The sequence below is a fragment of the Talpa occidentalis genome, unplaced genomic scaffold (assembly GCF_014898055.3).
Source record: "Talpa occidentalis isolate TD23 unplaced genomic scaffold, MPIMG_talOcc4v2.1 talOcc4.16, whole genome shotgun sequence".
Taxonomy (NCBI): Eukaryota; Metazoa; Chordata; class Mammalia; order Eulipotyphla; family Talpidae; genus Talpa; species Talpa occidentalis.
This window is the reverse complement of record NW_023601653.1, coordinates 33,088,107-33,107,819: the sequence shown is the minus strand read 5'-3', so window position 1 is coordinate 33,107,819 and position 19,713 is coordinate 33,088,107. Positions and strand designations below refer to the sequence as shown.

Genomic DNA, 19,713 nt, shown 5'->3' with positions numbered 1-19,713 from the left:
GTAGAGTTTTTTACAGTGTCTGTTGTAGTTTGCATTTCCACCAAAAATGTAAGAGGGTTTCCTTCCTTCCACATCCTCAAGGAGTTTTATTTTTTATGTCAAAGCATAAATGTATATGTAAGTAGTATCTTGAGCAAGTCCTTGTCATAATAAAAAATATTTTTTTTTGTTTTTTTTACCTGCTGTACCTTTAAAATTGATTTTGCATCACTGAGTGATAGTATGGACATATCCTGTGACATTTTCTTGGCTCAGTGTTAGGTAGGTCCTGTTTTGCTTTATGTTATAAATTTCAATTTGGAAATCAAAATGCCTAATGTAACATTTCATCTTCATTTAAAGACAAGACTCTTAATTTCCTAAACTAAGGCCTGTGATGCATTCCCCGAATTGGAGGAATCATATAAAACGTAGGAGAAAGATCTTAAATAACACTAATATTGATTTATTGTGTTTTGTGTTTAGGACTAAGTGCTTTACATGGATCATCTCATGTAATCTTCACAATTTGATCACTATTCCAATTTTATGAATGAGGGAACAGAAGCTGAGAAAGATTGAACAATTTGTTGAAGTTCCCACAACTAGTAAGTGCTAGACCTGGGTGTGGGTCCCCAGCAGTGTGGACTCCAAAGCTCTGACTTTTAATTGTAATATCCACTGCCCTCTGCAGTGAAGGCCTGGAGAGCAGAGCCAGAAAGAGAAGTTAGCTGTAATTGAGATGCTGGCAGGTATAGCATGGAAGAGAGCATTGAGGGTGAAATGATGTAGGAAACAGAAGAGTTAGGTCAGAAACCTGGGGATTTGAGAGCAAGGTAGATTTAGAGTAGAAGGAACAGGGCAAACAGTTCAGAATGTGCCTGTAAATCTGAAGGGAGTGTATGGAGGTGCTACCTGGCAAGGGAGTTTGGAAAGGGATTTAAAGCAGCAGACACTTCAAGGGCAGGTAGTCAAACCATGCAACTGATGATGAGAACTTAATATTCTTTCTGAGAAGGGTATTGGTAATGATTACCAATCTCTTTGGTTTGTAATACTAGGCAATATTGACTGTAAGCTATATTCAATATAACTAATCATCACCAGAAATATTATTCATTTATTTTGCAATTAAATTCTTAAACACCAGCAATGTGTTTGGTATAGTACTAGGCACTGAAGATAAAACAATTGAGATAAAACATGACCTGCCTCTTTTGTAGAATCAAAGTTCAATTTCTGTATTATCTTCATCATAGTCCCAGTCCCAATCTCGCATTATTTATGTATCTGAGTATCTTTTCAATTCCTGACCACCCTCTTTCCTCTTACTGCCCCCCACCCAGTGTTGGCATGTGATCTCCTTAAAAGTCTTTGTCAGTCTCCTCCTGGAATAGAGTAAGAACTCAACAAACTTTATGAGTGAGTGAATGAAGTATACAACACATCTATGAGCTAAGATCAGCTGTCCTTATGAGAAAGTCCTATTGATTTTTCCTCCTGTTAGATCAGAACTTCTGGGATTAAAGTGCTGTGTTTTAGATCTTCTAAGCAGAAATCTCACACATAACCAAGAACAGTGCTGCTTTATAAGGAATATGCCACATTTTCTGATCATACTAGGAGCTTTGCAACAGGTCTGTTTTCTGCCACTGTATGGAGGGACTGGCTCCTTACATACATGAGGTGATCTTGAGTTGCTGGGTAGCACGTCTTTCCTTGGCATTTAACCTCTTGTCTTTAGAGACTTTCTGTCCCTTTTCAAGATCAGATTTAAAGTGTGCAGAATAATCTGTGATAATCTGAGTTCAGAATGACAATGGCAGAGCGGAGAGGCCTGCTATTGCACACAGTATTCTGCTAGTGGTTATTTAATGATATAGCGTATATGACTATGATATAGTATATGATATAGAGTATATGGCAGTATATGTCTAGTTTGTAAAGTTATGCATCAGAACAGTAAAGCTGGAGACAGAATTTTGTTTTTCATGTGTTCTTAGATCCTGTCTGATTGTTTGTGCTCTCCATGGTTTCAGGCTTCCTCTTAGCGTGGTGTGATCAGGGTGTTGGGACATTTTTCATGGCAACTGACATTCCCCCAAGTGCACAAAAAGAAACTGTGAAGCTTTCTGAAGGTTTAAGGCAGATTAATGGGGAGGGGAGGGTTGTCCAGAAGGAATAGTCCATTGAGAGCTTTCCAATAAGTCTACTACAAAAGCTCCCAGATATTTTCCTCTACAGCTCAAAGCATGCTTTCTGGACAGATAGGTGGTGACAGAAGATATTGGAGTGGGTGAGAACATTAAAAAAAAAATGGGAAGAATGAATAAAAAAATATCCCACAGGTGAAATTCTCAGAACTTTGATTTTCAAAGGTCAGAGGATGACAAGAAAATAAAACAAACAAAATTGCCCCAAGAATAAAAAATAATCTGAGCAATGGAGTAACATGGATATGCTGTGATGACAAACCCTAATCAGCAGTGTGCTATTTCTCAGCAATATCAAAAAAATAAGAACTGAGAAATCTGCATGAGATTTTTTGATCTTAGAGAGGTATTTCAATATAGTGTTAAAGATAGAAGGCAGGGCACCCCTGGTGGCGCAAGGGGTTAAGCACAACCTGTGAAGCTATCTGCAGCCTCTGCTGCTTGAGTTCCATCCCTTGCCAGGCAGCTACCCACATGGTGCAGCAGACCTCTCCTGACTCAGCCACTGCTCCCTTCAGCAGTGTATTTCAGTCATTCTGCCTGTTCTGTTCCCCACTCTGTCTCTGGTGAATCCTCTCACCAGTTTTGTATGCATAAATAAATAAATCTTTTAAAAAATAAAGATAGCAAATTATAGAGCAGATACAAAAAGGCAGATTTTTATGTTAATTTAAGTAATCACATTCTCTATTATTACATGGATATTTGCTATCTGCCTATAATTTTTAGGACTGTAGTAATTGAAAACAGACTACCCTGCATAATTTTGCTCAGGATTTTCTTTGAATTTCCAAGTAAATTAGATTCTGAAATATTTGAGTTTTCTTACTCCCGTTTTCAAGGCATATTAAAGAGTTATGGTTGCACATTTTAATGGATATAGCCTCGTGACAAATTTATTTTGTAAAAATTAAAATAATTTAATTCATTGTGAATAAATCTTATCCCTCTAAAGTTACACAAACGAATATTTCATTTACTGAAGATACTTTTTAAGACAACTCATTGATGTCTAGTGGTATGAAGAAACTGCACAGACTTAAAATATACAATTTGATTCTTTAAGATAAGTACAACACCCACAAAATCATCACCATAATGAGCATATCTATCAAAACCAAAATTTTTTTATTACAATCTTTTAACCCCATGTCTGTCCTTAAGTGATGATGATCTGCTTTTTGCCATTATAGATCTTTGCATTTTCTCCAATTTTATATCAATGACTAGTACCATAATGTGTGTGTATGTGTGTGTGTGCATAAATACATACACAGACACACATACACACATTTACACAGTACAGCTGTTTGGGATTCACCCATGTTGCTTCATGTATCAATGGTTCATTTCTTTTTAGTGCTGAATAGCTTTTTGTTTCATGCATATACTACCCTTTTCAATGACCTGCTGATAAACATTAGAGTTATTTCCAGTTTTAGGCAATTGGAAGTGAAACTGTTATACATTTTTGTGTATACATCTTTATATGGATATGTGCTTTGTGCAAGTATTCTTATTCATAGAACTCTCACATGCGATTCCTTAAGTTATGAAGGTATAGAATAGAGACACAGTGAAAATCTCTCAGTAGTTGTTCGAAAGAGTAACTCTCTTCAGTACTTTATTATAAGGTTATTATGGGTATAATGGCATAATCTAATTTTATCAGTTTTTCCCTTCCATAGGCATGGTCCCCCATATTTATTATGAAGCTTGTCTGTGTGTGAGAAGCTGCCTCCTATAATTTATAATCCCAATCATTTTGTCTGAATCAAGTTTCATTACTTTTCTGATTGATGGGTTGCTACCCAGGCCTGACTTCTGTCCTGCAGCCCTCTGGAAACCAATATGAGAGCAGTTGTCTGCTGGGGTCACCACTGCTTGATATCTTAGGTACCAACCTTCATATGCCACCTCCCTCTATCTGCTTACACTGCTGGCCAGGCTTTGACTGTCAGAGAACTGCCCCTGGCTCCCAGACTGTGATCTCACCCAGGTTAGGAGACAGAGATATCTCAGCTATTTGAGCAAATCCAAGTCCCAGTGCGTGACTTGATAATCTCACTTAGTCTTTGGGACCTGACTACTTTCTCAACTCTTGTAGAACTCCAGCATACCAAGGTGCCTCTGTTTTACAACACATTTGATCCTAAAGAATTGTTCCTAAATTAATGTGTTCCTACAAGCAAATGATACTAGACGGCCTACTGCTGTTGTCACCTGCTGGTGGCGGGCAGAGTTGACACAAGGTTGTTCCACTACCTGATTCATATTTAGGGAAGGTCTGAAGTTAAAACCTTAAGTAGAGTATGTCTGTTTGTTCTTTGCTTACAATTTGTACCAGTTCTCTGAGCCAACATTCCTTTCCTTTATATGCTTCAGCCAACCTGATCTTCTTTCTCTTTGTTCAATGCTTTTCTGATAGGGGCTGGCATTGTTGCCCACAGCTCTTCAAACAGCTGGTTTCTACCATTAATCACATTTCAGATGAAATGGGATTGTTTTAGAGAGGCCTGTCTTGTCCACCCCACACTACATCCACCCCATCAGTCAATCACTGTCTTACTCTATCATATTTCATATGTAGCTTTTATCATTTACTAAATTCATTTCATTCATTTATTACTTGTTAATTGACCTCATCTTCCTACATACACCCACATTAGGAGTAGGAACAACATGAAGCAGGGAGAAAAGAACTTGAAGATACAACAGTGCTTTTATTGAGCAAAGGAGACACTCAAAAAATCCTTTTGTATAAGTGAATGCCTATAATACTTAGCCTGGTGAAATCCTATTTATTGTTTGAAGTCCAGCTTAAATACCATCTTTTCAAGAACCTCTCCATCCAGTTTTGTTCTTTTTCACAGCACATTTTATTCTTTACTTACTTGCTTTTATTTTCTTTTTTGTGTTAAACTGTCATGTCCTTGTTCTTAGTCTAAAATGTAGTGGGTACAGAAACTGTGTTTGACTTATTTCAAAGTTCCAGACTTAAGGACACAGCAAATGCTGAAATGTTTAAGTCATGCATATATGGAGATCAACAATATTATAAGACTGTTTTCCTTTTATCCTTTCTCTTACTATAAAATATTTAAAGCACAGAAAAAATAATCAGTGATATTACAAATAATACCCATATACCCATCACCTCCTTCAAAAAAATTAATGTTAAAGACATATTTGAAATCCTTCATGTAACTGTCTGCATTATTGTGTTATGAGAAATAAATATTTGGTCATTGGGTCTTCATCCACAGTTTCTGGCTCACAGCTTGCAAAACCTTTGGAATTTCCAAAATGTAGGGAGCAATCCAGGTATATTTTATTATGTTAATGAGGTGACTTTTGAACCTGCCTAGGAAAGGTGCTGATTGCCAGGGGAACCAATCAAGTGATTTTTCTCTTTTAGGGTAAAACTTTCAGAAGTCCCTGACGTCCAGGGTGAGAAGAGGGGCTGGAGATAAAGTTCAATTGTCAATGGCCAATGATGTTTTTGGTCATGCCTATTTATCAAAATCTCCATCAAACACCTCAAGATGGGATTTAGAGAGCTTCTGGGTTGGTAAACATGGAGAAGTGTGGGCAGAATAGCATGCTTCCAGAGCATGCTCTGTGCTCTTTCTGATGCTTACTCTAGGTATTTTTCAATCTGGTTGCTTTTCATAATAAACCAGCAGCCTAGTAAGTACTTTGTTTCTTTGAGCTCTGTGATCCACCCTGGCAAATTAGTAGACCCAAAGAAGAAACCTCTGATTTACAGTTGGCATTCAGAAGCAGTAGTAACAATCTAGGGTGTGGGTGGGTGGACAGTCTTGTAGGATAGAACCTTTAACCTGTGGAATCTGATGCTATTTATGAGTAGATAGTGTCAGAATTTAATGTAATTCTTGAACACCAGGAAGGTGTTGTTCATGTGCCTCCCTCCCCACACACATACATTGAAATTGGGTCCAGGAATTAAAATATTGTCCCTCTTCCATTTATTTTCTTTTTTTCCTTGAAGCAATCATGATTTTGAATTGTTGTTCATCTCTAATATCTGTGTTTGTATGTGCATTTTGCCATTACTATCTGTGTATTTGTGTGCATTTGAGTATCTGTTTACAACATATGGTATTTTTAGTACCTATATGGTAAGAGTTTTATACCTCACTTGCTCTCTCAGTGTTGTTTTTCAGATCATCCATGCTTATCTTAACAATGTTAGAACTTAGTGGGGAGATCATTTGTTTCAAGGCTCTATACTATTGATTTATATAGCTATCTCCCATGTTCTTTGCCCATCATCATGATGAAAGTCATTTAGTTTTCCCTTTTCACTCTTACAAACAATACTGTAGAGAAAATTATTGTACCATTTTTTCTTGGCATTCTAGGGAGTTACTCTGGGTTTATATTGGAGGCTGTAACTTCTGGGTCAGAGATGGAACACTGTGTCTCTGTGATTAAGAGCTAGATACTGGAGCCAGACTGCCTGGGTTCAAATCCCTTCTCTACCACTTGCTAATTTTCTCAGGAAGCAATAAGTACTAGCTATTTTCAGCACTTCTCAGGAACATGCATGCCCTACCTTAACCCCTGGCATCAAGCAGTCAGCTTGGCTTACGTCCCTTTGGCTTTTGTAGATCCTGCTGGAGCCAATTCCCAGATGCCACTGCCTTTTCCTGGAGCCAGAACCCAGCAGGCCTATGGCTTCACATGCAATCACTACTTTGCATTTCTGTACCATTTCTGGCCCATGGAGAGGTTTATTTTCAAGCCTGGGAATGTTTTTTTATTTTTTTTTTGTTTTAATATTTTATTCATCATCACTGTGTGTTGAGGGCAGAGGGAGATCATCAAAGCATGAACTTATTGTGTCACTTTAACCAGAAGTTGGTAATATCTCTATGACCTTTAAAATAAACACTAATCTTAAAATTCTCTAATCATAGCTTTTTGAAGCGGGAAGGAATTCTAGTGATAATGAAGGCCAATAGCCTTGTTTTATAGGTGAGGGAGTTTTAGTCTGAAGAAATTAGATGATTTACCAATGTTATATACCTAGATTAATGGTAGAAGCAGGACCAGAACCAAACCCTGCAGGTTTCCCGAGAATTCATTTTGGTATGGCATCCACTCTCAAATATTTTTCTCTATAAGCCAATTTTTTTTCTCTATAAGCCAAAATTTCTCTATAAGAAATTATATATAGAGAAAATAGGTAACATTTATATTTAACAGTCAAAAATACATTTGAGTTTAAGAAATTAGAAAATGGCACATCACACTTTTAGCTGATACAAAATGTTTTCTCTTGAAAAATAATGAGGTAAAAGTAAGAATCTAGTGTTCACTGCATTGCACTGAATATATTTTCATTAGCGGTGCAATGCCTTTGACTCTGTGGATTCTTGCTGCATTTGGTTTCCTTGACTTTCTGAAACTTATTAGGATGGGTCCATCAATTATGGTGCCAATACTTCCAGACTCCTACAGCATTGGGTCTGAAAATGAACTGTGATGAATGGATATGGCCAGCCTTTATAGTGATAGCCTATATTTCTGCTGTCATGTAGAAATGGCAGGTAGTTTAATTTAGGGAAAAAATACCTAACAAAAAATTCTTTCTAGAAATTAAGAATATTCTTTCTAATTAGGATTTCTGGACTTTTTTTAGGATATGCATTTAGACTCTGGTATCTTTGTTAAAGCCTTTGGAATTGTTTTATTCTATTTCTAGATCTTTTAGCTGTGCCTAAGCATCCGTATGCTGCTATGGAGAACTGGGGACTAAGTATTTTTGTGGAACAAAGAATACTGCTGGATCCCAGTGTTTCATCTATTTCTTATTTGCTGGATGTCACCATGGTCATTGTTCATGAGATATGTCACCAGGTATGAGAAAAAGGATCAGGTGTAAGTATAATTGCAAACTTGTGAGAATGTAGAATGATTTCAGATGCTTAGATTAGGAGCTAAATTATTATCCTCCCAATTAGTTTCAATTATATAGAGAGCACTGTGTAGTTCTTTCTGGAGCATATGTCATTTTTCTCTGATGACAGCACAAACAAAAGTATACACGCTGATCACATTGAATAAACAACTGTCATTCAGTTTAGTTGAGGAGATGACACTGCCACCTCTTCTGAGCCTCTTCAGAAAGCCTACCTAGTCACTATTCCTTGTCAAACTTGCTTTATTTTCTTGTGATTATTGGTGTGTGTATATGGTAAGTGCGGCGATGGCAATGATTTATTGCATTGCTACAAGATGCAGCTGAGTTTTGTGTACGTGTCAAAATTTGCTTTTGCTGAAATCAATTTGTTATTCCCCTTTTCCCATCACACAGACACTTAGGAAGTCTTTCACTAACTCAGTAATACACTCTTTGTTCTCAAATGATTGATATTTTTTTGTCTTGGCATGTTTAGAAATTCATATGTAAATTAGCCAACTTTGTGGTGAAGCTAAGAGAAAATTAATTTCATTTTGATTTTATGTGCTTTCTTGCAAAGAGTGGAAAATACTACAGAGATTTTGCAATACTTATTTGAATCTTGATTCTAGTGAAAAGAATAACTGAAAATAACCATTCATACTAATAGAAAGCAATACCCATCCTGGTAACCAGTAACTATGAAAATTTTAAGTATAAACATCAGAAATCTCATTGTCATAGAAAATGACTTTAATTTATTATTACTCCAAAAAGCTTTTTAGAAGGCCACAAAAACTTAAGAATAATATAGAAAATACTGTCTGTGAAAACAAGGGACACTGCTAAATGCTAATACATGAATAGTGAATGACAACTTAGTCCAAGCCGTGTAACCATTTACCTAAATGTCAACCTTTTCCAGTGAACCTGTTAGATGTTTGTACCTGTCACCCTGGCCAGATTGGGCATGTGTTCCTTGCCTGGAGACTAAAGGGATCCGTGGCAGAGATAATCAGGAATCCCCTACTATGGGAAAAGGATAATTTCCAACTAAACCTATAATTCTTTGACACAAAAGTAGTTTCCTTTCTGAACATTTTTAGAAACGAGGTACATTTATGGTTCTGTTGAAATAAGTTTACATTAATGATGTTATCATTGTTCTGAGAACTGGACTTCATTGGCTTCATAATTTGAGTACTTTCTTGTAGTTTAGTAGTGCTAGGCTACAAATAGGGGAAGGAACCAGAAGTGGGAGAAACATGCATTTCCGCTATCATTAATAAATTATTTTCTATATTTCTTTCTCCACCTATAGTCACAATTCCTAAGAGAAGGTTCAATTCAAAGGCAAAACATGAGTTTTTGGTAAAGAATAAAAACTTTTAAATCTCACTTATTTTATAGTCAGGAACATACTCAGAATTATCTCATCTCTATTTTAATTAGAGATCCTCTTGCATAAGTGATATTATTAATATTGAAGTGTTTGGTTACCAACCTCTTTACAGCTGCTAAAGTTGTAGTTGATCTGATACTTATTAGTTTTTCCTTCCCTTTATTAACTAAGTCATTCATTCTCATTAGGGTCTTCACACTGAAGGATACTTACATCTGCCTGGAATCTTCTCGCCCAAGGCTTTCCCATGACTGGTTCCTTCGCATCTCTAGTCTGAGCTCAAATGTCACCTGCTTAAAGAGATTTTTTTTTTTCTTTTACAGTCTAAAGTGCCCCTTTCCCATTCCTAGCACATTTTATTAGGACATGAAATTTTGGTATTAATTTGCTTATTTTTTATTTCCTGTCTCATCACCGCTTCTCCCCAATAAACTATCAACTTCATGAGAAGAGAATATTATATGGCTCTTCGTGATAGAATCCCAAGTCTTTACAATAGTTTCTAGAATATAAAATGAATTTTTTTTTTTTTTTTTGTGGGACGCTCGCCGGCAGCCAGGGAACGAACCAGTGCTGCAGAGGCTGCCGGCAGCTTTGCAGCCCAGTGCTCAACCACTGCGCCACCAGGGGAGGCCCTAAAATGAAATTTTTAATGAAAAAAAATACTGTTAACCTTTTGCTGAATTGAATGAAAGATTTCAGAGTAATGTATCATGATCAAATCAAAACACTTATTAAAAATTACATTATTTTTCCTGAAGAGATCTGAGAGGTATTTTTTTTTCCTTAGTGTGAAAGAACTTTAGTAAGATTAGTGTGCATAGAAAGAGAAGAAAGGATAATAGTTTCCCAATAAAACACCCAAAGTTACCTTATTCTCTCATGAGTAAATGCCTAGTCAAACAAGGTTGGCCTGAACCAGGATCACTAGGGCCCAAAAACTTGCTATAAGTCTAAGGCACCTTCTGGCAGGGAACCATAGGAAAGGGGCAGAAGCGGCCAGGCAAGTCCAGAGTAAAAGAAGCAAAATCCAAGTACAAATCAAGTTAAAGGCTGCCATTGTCAGTCTCCCCTTTTGTTTTTTACCCATGTATTTCTTCCATGTCCCCAAGTCTCTGGTACAAGGCCAAGAAGCAAGCAGAACTTCTTCACATGTCTCTGTTCCATGTGCTTCCTCCTGTTTCTTCCAAATCCCATTCCATGTCTTCTTCAACTTCTCCCAGTTCATCTCCACCCTTCCTTGGATGGGGAGCATGGAAACTCAAATTTTTATGATCACACTGAGAGGTATTTTTTGTCCAAACCCTTATTATAAAATCTTCGAGTTAAGATTTAAATGCCCTTAGTTCTTCCAACCAGCCATTTTCTCTTCTGAATAGCCGATGCGTCCATGCCTGCTTTGATGAATCTGTCACTACCTCTCCAGCTGTTGATTTCCATCTTTGACGATCTCACTCCAGTAGTTTCTTTTGCATTTTCAGCAGGCATCTACCAACCTTGATTTCCACCCACTATCCCTGATTTGTTGCTAAATCACAAGAAATTAGCCTTTTCCTTTTGTACATAATAGGCCTACAAATATTTCAAGACAGCTGTCATTAAATATTCTTTTTTGTGTTCTTGACCATTTTGCTTCTGTTTTTGACTGAACTTATTTATAAAGAAACTGGTGTCACCCAAGTAGTTGAGTCCATTGAGTACTGCCACAATGTGTTTTAAGATCACAATGAATTGGGGAATGAATTCCAGTTATGATAATCATATTTTAATACATTTAATTTCAGTGAAATAATGATGGTATAGATTTTATCTTATGTAATGTCCATTCACTTTGTCACTGCAGTGGTTTGGTGACCTTGTGACTCCTGTGTGGTGGGAAGACGTGTGGCTGAAGGAAGGTTTTGCTCACTACTTTGAATTTGTTGGTACAGACTACCTCTATCCTGGCTGGAACATGGTAAGTCCACTTTTCTTTCATTGTTGGTAACTCCCAGTCAAAGGGTGCTTGGTGTTATATTGGTTTTTATTATCAGAAGTGACTGAAAATACCAACTGACATATGAAATAAAATCAAATGTCCAATAAAGGAAAAGTAACTAAACATTTAAATGGTTGTATTCTAAGAGTTCTTTTTTACTTATTAGAAGAAAATAGATTCAGCTTTCTTATGCATTGATTTCAAAATGCTACAAATTTTTTTCTAAATGGAAATATATAGATTGAATTTTTTGATAGCAAAGACAAATTATCATTTAAAATAGAGAATATGACAGTGATCAATAGGTAATATTTCAAATGTATAGGCTATTTCTACATAGAGAAAAATGAGAACTTTTTCTTCAGAGTGATAAAACAAAAATTAGCTGAAATATTTGATGAATTATTGTTGCAGATATACATTAAGATTAAATGACTTGATAAGAGGTCATTAACTTTCAGAAGAGCTGGGCACCTTATATATCCATCCTCTAGGGACATAATTGTGTATGTTTGTAACTGAACTAGGGTTTGCTGTCTGGAAGCATTGATGCTCTAGAACATTCTGTGGTGGGAGGTTGTTATTTTATATGTCTTAAATATTTCAATTCTATAAGCTTTCATTAATTAGTAGGTAATAGTGCCATCATTACATGGAAACTAAGGCACACTCAAAGTTTAAATTTATTTTAACTAGTGCTACATAAAAATTACAAAATACCAACACTTACCGAGTTTCAGAAGCTCAAAATTCACCTGTGATATAGCATAGATGTCAGTTTTTATACTATTCTTTTTTGTTGTTTAATGATTACTAGTTTCTTAATCAAAGTGTCTGTCATGATTGTAAATATGACTCAAAGTGTACCTAAACAAGGTGGAATATGAATGAATGTCACTGTAAGTCATGCTATAACTTCTCTACTACAAATTCTACCAACTTCTGCTGAGCAACAAATGTGAACTTACATCACTCATAAAAGAAATGTTATAATACTAATAACATATCAATTTGTTAATTATACTCATGCAATTTTGCCTAGGCAAAACTGTTTTTATAAAGGCAACATGGTTCATTTGCACAGATGTATGAGATAATTTTACTTAGACTTTGGTATCTAGTATATATGATGGTATCTGGTATATATGATGGTATCTGGTATATATATATTTGGTATCTGGTATATATGATGATATGTTTAAATTATTACTTGTGCTGTTTAATTGTAGCATTGAAATTTATTTTAAAAATCCTTAAAGAAATTTGAAGGAAAATAACCAATACATTATTTGAAATATTTTTAATGGAAGTGAAAATTTAAAGTGCAAATCTTAAGGTTAGCAAAGCATTTCCAAAAGTATCTTTTGGTTTTTAGAAGACTTTCAACCAACTTTGTTTAAAATTTTCATTATGCTGTGGATTATTACTGATTTATAATTTCATTATGTTTTAATGTTAAAAGACTTTATTACAGGTGACATCTTACTCATCTAGGTAAGGTTTTTTTTTTTTTTTTTTTTAGTTCATTCAGCTACACATGACAAAATCCTTCATATTCATCATTATGAAAAATACATCTTGGATTAAAAATAATCAATAGAATTATACATGGGGTGAAAACTGACATCTTTTGATAGTTTTAGCATGGCCATATGTCCTAAAGTTTCAATGTCCTTATCCTAGGTTTTGTTTTTGAATAATTTTTTACCTTCTTTCATAGTTTTATCAGTTGAGTTATAAATGTAGACCTTATAGAGAACATTTTTGAAGAGGTTTTGAAAATGAACATAGAATGTACACATCTGAGAATGTCCTTAATATATATTATACTGGAAGTGTAAAAGCCTTAGGGTAGTAAGATAAAAGCTTTCATTGCTTTTAAATTCATATTTTATAATTAAGAAATAGAATTGATGATGACAAAAGTACAGTGACATAGAAGGTTCACCTTATTAAATGCCAAATGAAAAAATAAACTCCGTAATTAATTAGGTGCTAGTGTGGAAGGAAAGTCTTATGATATCTAAGTTCAGATTGTAAAGACTGTCCTTTGTGATTTTTGATTGTTTTTCTTTTTGTTGTCTTCTTTAGTATATGGAGTCTCACCAAAATAAATTCATAAAACCTATAAGAAGGAACTCTAAACAAATTGTCCCTTCAAATATCATTAATATTGTCTTTGCAAACAAAATTTTAAGGGTAAGTTAGCTATATAAGTAAGAGAAGCTATTCAGTGACTGTAAGGCTGTGCCAGCACTATTTTTCATAATGGCATCAGCAAAAGAGTGAAAGAAATACTAGAAAGAACAAGAGTGATGGCTGTGTCAGCAGTAACTCATACTGTTGTGATATGCACAGCAGCTCACCTAGGAGTATGTGGTTTGGGCTATGCTCGAGCTTTGCCTAAAATAGAAAAAACAGAAGTCATACTCATATCAGGAGTAAAGAACTCTTTTGCCTCTAATCTCAAAAGCAATGCCCTTATCATTTTAGATACCAAGCATCAAATAATGAAATACAATTTCAATTTGCTAGGGAGATTACTGTGACAGACTTCCTCCTGTGGAATCACAATAAAGAAGCCCAGAATTACACAGCATTGTTTAAGAAGCTGTTGTTTTGATTTAGGCCAGTGTACTTGCTTAGTCTGCTTAATCTGTTAGTAAAATTTTAGGTTGTGTGAATGTGTGTGTGTTTTCAAAGCCAGAGTCTGGTACAGAAGTAATAAGTTTTTATATTAGGAATGCTACATGGAATAAAAAACGTGATGTTTTGTTCCCCATCAAACTGATTAAGGTTATGTAGTTTTATATGTACCTTTATAGGAAGCATGATGTAAGCCCACAGGAATGGACTGAAAGAAGAAATTCTAATTCTCGGAAAGGCATTTCACTTCTCTGACTCATCCTTATCATTTGAAAAATGTGGCAATTATAATGACTTTGTAAATTCACATAATTTTTGTGAAGACAAAATAACTTGTGAGGTCTTTGGAAATGTATGAACCACTATATAAATGTGTGTAGGCATCATGGATCTGGAAAATGAATGTGCCAGTAGAAAGGTGCATTGATTTTATGTATAGATGCCCTAACATTTCCAACCTGAGTAATCTATTTTGATACCTTCGATTTATATCAACTATGTATAGATTACAAAATAATTTCTATAATTTTTCTAATTGTACTCATACTCAGCCAATCAATTCTTATCTATACTGGCAATGTGGAATATTCTGTAGGAACGTGAGGCTTACATAATGTCTCATTCACTATACAGAAGTATCAAGATCATCAGAAACAACATCTTTAGCTCAAGGCTAAGAATACATTTCATGGAGCAAGTAATTCTTTTAGTTGTTGTTATTTTAGCAAGATTGGCAGTTAATGACATTATTGGATGGATTAATGTGTAGTATGCCATTGATGACAGTCAAATTAAATCTTACTGTATCTTTGCCTCAAAAATTAGAAAAGGCAAGACATGCAACTGAGCTGTTATTCTTCAATAATTTTGATCATTTAATTTGAAGAAGTCTATGATGAAAGAGTTTTAACACAGGGAAAGAACGCTATAATGAAGAACTCATTGTACAGACCTAATGCAAATTATAATCACTTTGTATATAGCATATATTTTCATTATAATTTGTATCTATATTGTGTTTTCTTTAGTTTTCAGAATGTAGCATTGTGAAGTTTTACTATCATGAGAATTATTTTTTTTAAAGATTTATGAATACAAGAACTAGGGTGTAGGCCAGAGGTGTAGGGTTGAGAGGACTCACCAGAGAGAGTAGGGAACAGAACAGGCAGAAATACTGAAATACATTGCTGAGGGGTGCAGTAGACGAGGCAGGACAGTTCTGCTGTGCCATGTGGGTTGCTCCCTAGCTGGCCAGGGATCGAACTCATGCTGCAGTGGCTGGCGATAGCTTGACAGCACTGTGCTTAACCCTTATGCCACCAGGGAGGCCCCTATCATGAGAATTATTAAGCATGGATATATATTCTTTTATTAAATGAAATGGGATGCAAAGGCATCTCATCCAACAATAACTTCATACACAGATAAAATCTGCAAAATGGGGATTCTCCCTAAATTTTTCTGAGAACACATGCCTAGATGTAAAGATAACTACTAATGGAGAATCATGCAACTACACTTCATTTACTAAATGCTTTGGATACCTCGAAGTATATTACCCAAAACCTTGGTAAATGTTCTCATTTGTCTCTATCATGGGCAGGACTAAAATAGTAAAAATTAATTCTGCCACTAGACTCAGTATCACCTTAATGTGCTCTAGTAAAAATTGCCTGCTAAATGCAACAGGCATTGCAATAAAATTATCTCCACTTTTTAAATTATTTTATTTTTATTCAAAAAAGGAGTCAAGAAAATCATTGGTGAAGTGAAATAGTTTACTGAGTTCATTTTTTCCCCCAGTTTAAATATAAAGACATACTGCTTAATCATTCTAAGCAGTAATAAATACTCTTCAGAAAAGGGGAAGTAGAAAAGTAAAGTTCAAAATGGTCTCACTCATAGCAGGAATATAAAAAAACTAAATAATGGACCAGGAAAAAGACTAATTATAATAAAGTAAAAATTAAAATCAACAAGCAACTATAAACCAGAGACACACTACGGGGTGGCGGTGGGAGGGGGAGGGAGAAGGGAGTAGTATCAAAACTGGGGGGTGGGAATTGTATTGGGACTATAACCAAGATGAAAATGCATACATTGTGCAAAAATGAAAAATTATGTAAAAATATATAAAATAAAAATATTAGTTTTGTTCAATATTTTACTTTTTTATTTATTCATTTATCAGATTCATTCTTGATTTAATATCTAGGGAATAATGTTTTCACATGCTTTTCAGTTAGTTAATATATAGTTCAATATAGTATACTTATATTCTATGTAATATATATTGATATTTATGTCAATATAATTTATAGAATGTAACCATATCAAGTTGTTATATGTCAGTATTATGTTGTATGTTAATATGTGATATGGTAATGTAATTTGATAATTAAATATTTTTAGAACCTTGTCTTATACCAAATAAATGTATGCATATACACACATGATTTTCCATAAAGTTCTGATTGTTTATTATGGTCAAAATCCACGTGAACTATTCTACTCCTGAGATGTCAGTAAATTAGAAAGTGATCCAGTTGCTCTCAACTGGTCAGTGATATTTTATTAAGTGGCTGACACATATTAAATGGGAAAAACTTGAAAGCTTCTTAGGGTCAGTCACGAGGGTCTCTGGTCCTTTTGATCCTGTTCACTAACTTAAAAGTGACATTTACATTGCAAGACTAGAAGGAAAGTAGGAGAACCCGATTGGGTCTCCTGAAAGGTCACAGTCTTCAAATGGGATCTCTTTGTGCTTTCTCTATCTCTTTCTTCTTCTACCCTCTGCAAGCAATTTTCCTTTCTGTTAAAAACACAGACTTTTTTTAAGAACAGAAAAAATATTTTTTCTTATTTGAAAGGAACTGGGATACTTTAATCCTCTTGGGGAAAAGGGTTGCTTTTTCCTTAGCATTAGCCATCAGAGAAGTCTGGGACATTAATGGAAAAATAGGCCTGTAAAAAGACAAGGAGAGCACCAGGAGGAAGTGAGAGTAGTGATAAGAACAGCAGGGGAGTGCTAATAAAGGAAATTATTGTATGCCAGATCTGAACTCTGAGCAGAGGTAGGAGTTCTGATGTGCATTACCTGATGCATTGAGGTTTAGACTAAGACAGAGTATACAAACTTGAATAATCCAAAAGGGAGGTAAGTATTAAGAAACAGGCCAGATACTTGGGTTCTAACCAACAGTGACTGAATGTTAAAAATTTCTAGGAAAAAAAAATAGTAATTAGAAAAGGAAATGTACACGTCACCCTAACATGTTAAAATAGCCTTCACTGAAGTTAGTGCAGTAGCAAACTGTATATTTTCTTTAATTTTAGGACTAATTCCAAAGTATTTTTCCAAAGTGTTTTTTTTTTTTTTCCCCGAAGTATCTTTTTGATGTGCTAGTAGCTTTATTAAAACATCCATGAAGGGCCTCCCCTGGTGGTGCAGTGGTTGAGTGCTGGGCTGCAAAGCTGCCCGCAGCCTCTACAGCGCTGGTTTGATCCCTGGCTGCTGGCGAGGGTCCCACATGGTGCACAGACCTCTCCGCTGCTCCCCTCAGCAGTGTATTTTGTCGGTCTGTCTGTTCTATTCCCCGCTCTGGTGAATTCTCTCACCCTCCTGTGCTTCTGACTGTACCCCAGTTCTTATATAAATAAATAAATCTTTAAAAAAAAAGAACATCTATGAAGCAAAATAATGAATAAAACTGTACAGTCATTTGTTAATTTTTGAAGTCCACTAACTAGTTTAAAAGTTTTATAGCACAAATGCATTTTGAGGTTAAAGCTACAACTGAACAATAGTTAACACTACTTTCATACTTTTGTTTACACTTATATTTCTTTTATAAGAATTAAGTCTTAGACTTTACAGTTGTGTGGGAATGGAAGCTTTTGAAGAGTTAGAATATCGTTAAGGTGTGTGAAGTCTCAGAAAATGTAAATCTGCTTCATTTACTGCTTCAAATGGAAGACCAGACTTTAGGAACAATATTTTTTAAAAGGAAGAAAAAGTAGACATAATTCATTAGTATTCATATATTCACATCGATTTCCATACATTCAGAGTATATCTGGGAGATTTTGTAGTCCCATTGCTTCACATTTTTTTCTAGGTGAATTTTTGTAATGTAAAACAAAGAAGCAAGTTGAAATTTCATATGTGTTCTTAAAGGATGATTTTTTTTTGAAGCAAAGTCATCTTGTTCAGAAAGATACTAAGTGTTTTAGGTTTTGTATATTTTAAACTCAGAGAGAAAAGATAAATGAGTATTCCCTTTGGAATAAAGGATTTCTGCCAAGGACCATAATCTGGTTTTTATGGAGTCAAGATCTTTCTACATTTCTCTAGGAATTTCAAAAACCACCAATAAATTGACAGTTAGAAACATTTGACGTTGAAGACTTGTACTGAACTTGGAGCCCAACAGTAATGCAAATTCATCTTTTCTTATATCTAGACTATTGTAGGAAATATCAGCCTATTCTTTCTGTTTTCAATTAAGAACAGTTTGTAACCAAAATATTTCAGCTGGCTAGAAATTGTCAAATGCCACTTAATAAACTGCAAATTTTATAGTGCTGAAAACTTACACTAACATAGTGCAATTTGCTGTTAGGTGTCATTGTTCTCAAATATATATTGTTGGCTATAGCAGATTTTACCACTATTTAACCTGAGCATTTTTATCACCTCTGTAAAAATGTTTACCTTCCAATATTAGTTATTCAACATCTGATATTTTCAGCATTTTCTCAGTTAACAAGTATTTGCTTTGCAAAACCTCTACCATGAATACAAGCAAAAGTGAAAGGGCACTAGGAGGGCAGCTGAAGAATAATTCATTAATTTTATGATTGTTACTCCATCTTAGCCAGGCAGATATATGTTTAAAAGACACTAGAATATAAATCATATCAAAGCAAGGAGTAACTGTTTCAATCCACAGCACTTTATGAGACTTTATTTTTTTTTATGTCATCAAGATTACTTTAAAAAGTTCAGATGTTACTAGACAAGAATGTCATGAGTAAAAATAGTGATTTAAATGAAATCATTTCAAATAAGCTCTTTCATTCAGTTAAGGGTTCAAGTGATATAAATTTAAATAAATGCAAAAGAGCTTCTTGTGGGCCTCCCTGGTGGCGCAAGGGGTTGACGCAACCTATGAAGCTATCCGCAGCCACTGTAGCATGAGTTCGATGCCCGGCCAGGGAGCAACCCACATGGTGCAGCAGACCTCTCCTAACTCACCCACTGCTCCCCTCAGCAGTGTATTTCAGTCAGTCTGCCTGTTCTGCTCGCAACTCTCTCTCTGGTGAATCCTCTCACCGCCCCCTCCCCAACATCTCTGGCCTGTACCCCAGTGCTTGTATGCATAAATAAATCTTTTAAAAAAATCTTCTAGTGAAGAAAAGGCAGGGGGAAAAAAGCAATATGAAACAATTTGAGGTCGATGAAGATTAAATATCTATTCTTTCAATAACACTTGCAATAATACTTATGTGGCATGTATAGTGTACCACTAAAGACTCCATATATTAATTCACTGTGAAATAGAGC

At 35.2% G+C, this 19,713-nt stretch overlaps 1 protein-coding gene across 1 annotated transcript in view; it reads left to right on the top strand.

The window, feature by feature from the left end:
* Positions 1-19,713, top strand: part of TRHDE (thyrotropin releasing hormone degrading enzyme) — a 371,478-nt gene that overhangs the window by 208,883 nt on the left and 142,882 nt on the right. Inside the window, 2 exon segments of the mRNA XM_037513975.2 lie at positions 7,924-8,078; positions 11,367-11,480. Of these exon segments, the coding sequence (XP_037369872.2) occupies positions 7,924-8,078; positions 11,367-11,480 (269 nt within the window).